Raw genomic sequence first — 6,000 nt, 5'->3', positions numbered from 1 at the left:
CTTTCACAATTTATCCAAAAACTGGAAACCAAGGTTTTGGCTTGAACTACACTTTAAGGTTTGCATGTTCTAGTTTGGGGACCACTCAGCGTTTTGTGTTGACTAATCATATTTTCGTTCCCTTCACCATAGGTGGAAGGAAAGAAAATCACTTGCTTTCCCGATTAACAGTCAGTCAGGGGAATACAATGATTACTGCTAGTGGCTATAGCATGTAGAAAAATCTGACAGATTGGTGGTAACCAAAATTGATCAACTGATCCACTTGGGTAAAATCAGCCTGCCCATTCATGGATCAAAATGAGTCCACTTCCTGCTGAACCAGGTGAATTTTGATCCTGTATGGCAAACTTAAATGCTTCATAATGCATTCTCTATGTGACAATGTTACATCACAATCAAGAGTCAAAATAAAAAGGTCTCATTAGAAATGAAAAGTAATATGATAAAACAAATAAGAACTCCAATTAAAGGTAAACAATTAATAGCAAATATAATGCTCCACTTTTTGGACTTCGGATGACCACTTTCATAAAATACATAAGTAGATATATAATTTTGTATAAAATTAAGGAAATTCTGCAGAGTCTGAGGCATAAAACCCTGGTGGGACTAGCTTCCCCACTGTCCTTGCATTCTCTCCCATGCCCTTTGTCTGTGATTAGGTGTCAAGCAATGTCCAATAACAAATTCTGTTTCCCTTATTCGACGCTGAAAACGGCAGCGGTCCCGGGCTAGCTCCTCCCAATGACCTTTGCGCTCTTCTTTATCACACACATAGTGGATCGTGACTTTTTCATGGAAGGTCACCTATTAAAAACAAAACAAAGACACAATGAAAGGCATGTAAAGCAAAGTAACCTATCTTAATAGGAACCAAGACTACTGTTTCAGTGCTTCCCACCTTTAAAGCATTTCTTACCCCACATTTCATATTCCTGATAGGCGTCTACTGTACCATGTACTTGTATGAGAATGTATCCTGTTCTCCTTGTATTGCTTCCTTTGTGTGAAATCCCTGGTGTTCCTGTCAGTCCTGCTTTGCCATTAAAAACTGACCACGCTAAGCAGGGGAACACAGCATGGTCAGTTCTCTAGGTACGCTGGGAACTCGGCCTGCTCTCCTCCAGTGATCAGACCAGGTCCTAACACTCCCCCCCTCCACATCCCTGCATAGCCTGTCACCAGGAAGCTCAGTATACTCCTGCCTCCCCTCCCCCGTTCCAGAAGGAGGAAATTACGTTAGGGCATAGCACGTGACCCGACGGTTTTGTCATCAACATGACATCAGACCCCTGATGACGAAACGCGTTGGTTCACGTGCTACACCCTAACGTCACTTCCGTCTTCCGGAATGCAAACCGGCTCCATCGCTGCTTTCAATGTACCAGCTGGATGTCATGTTCTGTATATGTAAGTGACTACTATATTTATTAAAAATACTTATGCATATCACACTATGAGTCTCCCTATTGTGTATCATGCGGCTCACTGAAACCACCATGGTTCCAACGGACATACAGAGGACGCCCACACAGTGGATTGGACCCTTGAATACATATCCTAAAGCCCACAGAGGATTTGTGACCAGCACAAAGGGACCATTTACCCACGCTAGACCCCAAGGGCTCATCTGGTAAGTGGGCTGAACACCCGGTGACGGATTCCCCTCTCTGTATCTGCATGTGGAATCGGATCTTATTGAGCACCAGAACTTTTTATAAAACACATCACTAAGGACTGTAGTATTATTGGAATTGGATATTATTTAGCACCAGCACTTTTTTCACTAAGGACTGTGTTATTACTATTATTGTTTGCACTTGGCACTTAAAGGGATTAATACTACCTATCCAATCAACCTTTCAAGCACAGTGACTTTATCTCTTTAGCACTTTATTTCTATCACTGAATACACAGTTTGAGATTATTGTATATCGATATTTTTCACTTTATAATTTTCAGCGCTGTCGCCTTGTATTGCAAAAATCGCTGACCGCCGCCATTACTAGTAAAAAAGAAATAAAAATGACAAATTCTTTCCCCTAGTTTGTAGATGAGATAACTTTTGCGCAAACCAATCAATATATACTTACTGGGGGTTTTTTTTACCAAAATATGTAGCAGAATACATATTGGCCTAAAATGATTAAAAAAAAATAGATTTTTAATTTTTTTTTTTTGGGCATGTTTTAGGAGCAGAAAGTAAAAAAAAAGTTGCTATTTCCCCAGAATTGTTGTTTTTGTTAATAGCGCAAAAAAAATTGATTTTTCTGTTACCGTAAAATCCTTTTCTCTGACAGCTTCAATTCTTCAGACCCTTGGGCTCATGCTCTTGCTGCCCAGGAGCAGGACAAGGCAGAAACCTTTTTGGGCAGGCCCAGAGGGTATACCATCACTTTCTGCTGTAGGACACCAGTTTGTAACAAGCAGTGTCAGAACAACAAATAACTCAACCCCAACAGAGGGACGGGTGCTGTGTCTGTCAGTGAACCTCAGAGAAAAGGATTTTACTATAAGACGAAATTCAGTTTTCTCTTTTGTTCCCGACAGACCCTTAAGACCTTTGGGATGTCCCAAAGCACCGAAGACACAGTTGACGAAATACCTCCGGGTGAAGAGACCATTCACCTGGATCCAACGTCTGCCGACGGATAATCCGATTGCCAATTCTCTACCCCCAGAATGTGCACAGCAGAGAGGGCCGGAATATTTTTTTTCTGCCCACCTTAAGATGCTGGCCACTTCCCGAGCTGCCAGGGCACTTCTTGTGCCCCCTTGATGATTGACATATGCCGCAGCATTGTCCAATAGTATCCATACAGGGCGTCCCTGTAGACGATCCGTCCATTGAGACAAAGTCTGATCGCCCGAATCTCCAGGAAGTTGATCAGCAACCTGGACTACTCCAAAGTCCAGACACCTTGGGCCAAACACACTCCCAAGATGCCTCCCCATCCGAACAGACTGGCATCTGTGGTGATTACAATCCAATACAGTGGGGAAAAAAGATTTTCCCAGACGTAGAGCCGGGGAGCGGAGCCACCATAGGAGATACTTCCTAGGAACCCCAACTAAACAGGATCAGATTGTCCAATGACAGCGGATCCTTGTTTCATTTGATCATTTGTAAGAGTCTGGTGTGGAATTTCACAAACAGAACCACCTCGACGGTGGAGACAACCAGCCCCAGCACTTGTGTGCAAGTCCTGAGTGATGATCGATGGTTGGACAACAGGAGCCAAACAGCATCCTGTAGCTTCAGAAGCTTTGTCTGAGGAAGAAACACCTGGGCTGATGCTGAATCCAGTGTCAGACCCAAGTAGTCCAAGCTTTGGACGGAGACCATGTTGATTTCTGAAAATTATGAATTTCTGCAGGGTGTGCACCGAAAACGTCCAAGTCGGCTTCTAGAGCCAAGGAAGGCTCTGCACGCAGAAGCAGATCATCCAGGTAACCTAGTACCGCAATCCCCTTCTGCCGTAACAAGGCCAAGACTGGGGACAGAACCTTTGCAAACACCCGAGGACCTAAGGTGAGACCAAAGGGTAACGACACTAATTGAAAGTGCTCCTTGCCCACGGCAAAAAGAAGAAAACGCTGATGACCGACATATATTGCAATATGAAGGCAAGCGTCCTTGAGATTGATAGAAGCCAGCAGATCTCCTTGATGAGGAAAGCTACTACTGTGCGGATGGACTCCATCTGAAATTTATGAACCCGCAAAAAGTGGTTCAGAGCCTTGATATCCAAGATTGGACGACCCTTGCATTCCTTCTTGGAAACTCTAAACAGATTTAAACAAAAACCTTGGAAACGCTCCGACTCTGGAACCGGCACAATAACTCCTTGTGTTAACAGGTCCTGCACTCCTCTGTAGAGGCCCTGTAGCCGCTGTAGAGACAGGCATAAGTTGGAAGGAAAGAACCTTTCCGGGGGCAAGAACCACAACTCGATCTTGTCACCGAACCAAATCAGTAGGTGGACCCATTTGTCCTGAATGAGCAAGATCCACGGATACGGAAAGAAACAAAGACGTGCCCCACCCCAGACGTGGGTAAGGGCACCCCTTCAGGCTGAGGAAGCGGAACCAGAAGTACCCGCTTTGGACTTACCATTCCATGGTCTCGAAGCCTCCCGCAAAGTTATGGGTGGATCTTGAACCCTTTTCTTACGAACTAGACAAACCAGAGGGCCGCTTGTGAGCCAAAAAGAAGGGACCCTGCATCCAGGGATACATCACAAATATACTGTAACCCTTGGATCAACTGATCTGCCAGCTCAGAAAGGTGTTGACTCCCCTTCAGAACCTGGCACAAAATCTTAGCCGTTAAGGTCTGAGATACCAAGGTGATAGCAAACACCGGTCTCAAAATAGAACCAACCACAGTGAAGAGGTTACGGACCAGAGCCTTTTGTCCATGGAGTCCTTAAAAGACAGGGAATCCATAAAAGGCAAAAAAGTGGCCTTATTTAGCCTGGAAACCTGAGAGTCCACCGACGGTTTCTTTAGAAGAGACTCCTCAAATGGATATCTTCTAGCAAAATGCTTAGGTATACCAACCATGCGTTTCGGGGAATCCCACTGACTAGTGACAATCTCGTCAAAATAGGCAGGAAAGGGAAACCCCTTGTTCACCTTGGAAGATTTGCGGGTGCCAAATTGCACCGGCATAGCCGACTCAGCAGCAGCTGAGTCCTCCGAACTTTAAAGTTTCCAGCACTGATACAATCGGGGCCTCCACAAGCGCTTTTTAATGCACGGCTGCAGAGGACGATGACTCATCCTCACAATTAGAGAAATTCAGCCTGCGTGGACGCAGATCCAGTGGGCTGACTCGTCCGTGGTGGCCAAATCCACTTCAGAATCTGAGGAAGCAGAGGATACAGGTGAAGGCGGGGGGAGCTTCTTGCCAGGTCTCCTTTGCAGGATCATATCTACTTTGGCTACGGCGCTATATACAGCAGAGGAAGGAATATATACCCCCAGAGACTCACCACCCTATCTGGAGAGCGCCAAAACCAGTCTGCCACACTGCAGGAAGAGGAAACACTGACCTGACACTAGAGGCCCCCACAGCTCAGCACTGCATCTGACTACAAGAAAATGGCCACCAATGAAACTATGGGAAAACCGAAAACATGGCCACTGTACTACACAAACATGGCTGCCGAAGCCAGGGATACAAAGACCACGGCATAATGGCGGCACTACACTGCGCTGCCCAGGACCTTGGACTCCAGGGAAAAATTCAAAGACCCCAGAAAGGGGACCCCCCCCCCCTCAGCACCCAGGTACATATAGTTACATAGTAGGTGAGGTTGAATAAAGACCATAGTCCATTCAGTTCAACCTGTGTAGGTGTGTGTGGCCGTAATCATCTCGCATAATCCTGAATGTTTTTCTCCTTGAGATGTACGTCTAAGAGTCTTTTGAAAGCCACCATACCTCCCGCAGAAACCACCTCTTGTGGTAGGGAATTCCACAATCTTGTAGCCATAACAGCAAAGAACCCCCCCCCCCACATTGCTACAGTTAAAACGCTTTTCCAATCGCACAGACAGTACAGAGACACCCAACAGAGGGCCGACAGCGACAGCACCCACCTCTCCTCCAGCCCAGCACCATGTAGCCCCCCCCTACCCAATTTCACCCATGCCCCAAAATGGCCTGCGACCACCCTAGCAATTCTGCAGGAAAGGAGGGGGGACGGGACAGTACTCACCATACCATGGGCACCAGGCAGGCGCCACTCCCAGCAGTCCACCGCACCATCTTGGAATAGGTTGCTGCGGCCCGAGGAATGCTGCGACTTTGGTCGTGACTATTGTCGTGAATAGGGCTATGCTACCTTGCGAGGTTTTTCACTCGCCGGTCAGCCCCCGTCCAGTGGGGCTATGTCGCGGCCAACTTAGCGCGGAGTTAATAGTTGGGTCGTGCTCTCAGGCCAGACTGGGAAGATGGTAAGGATCTAGAATATTCAGTGCGTCGCCCAGT

The 6,000-nt window shown here is 46.5% G+C and overlaps 1 protein-coding gene across 1 annotated transcript in view; it reads right to left on the bottom strand.

The window, feature by feature from the left end:
- Positions 1-470: 470 nt before the first annotated feature.
- The window catches only part of PPP1R15B (protein phosphatase 1 regulatory subunit 15B), a 34,602-nt gene continuing 29,072 nt past the window's right edge, over positions 471-6,000 (bottom strand). Inside the window, exon 2 of the mRNA XM_082244707.1 lies at positions 471-810. Coding sequence (XP_082100833.1) covers positions 613-810 — 198 coding nt within the window. The 3' untranslated portion in view covers positions 471-612. The remainder of the gene's footprint in view (positions 811-6,000) is intronic.

Source organism: Pelophylax lessonae, assembly GCF_965119305.1.
Source record: "Pelophylax lessonae genome assembly, chromosome: 2".
NCBI classification, from domain to species: domain Eukaryota; kingdom Metazoa; phylum Chordata; class Amphibia; order Anura; family Ranidae; genus Pelophylax; species Pelophylax lessonae.
This window is presented reverse-complemented; position numbering and strand designations above follow the sequence as displayed.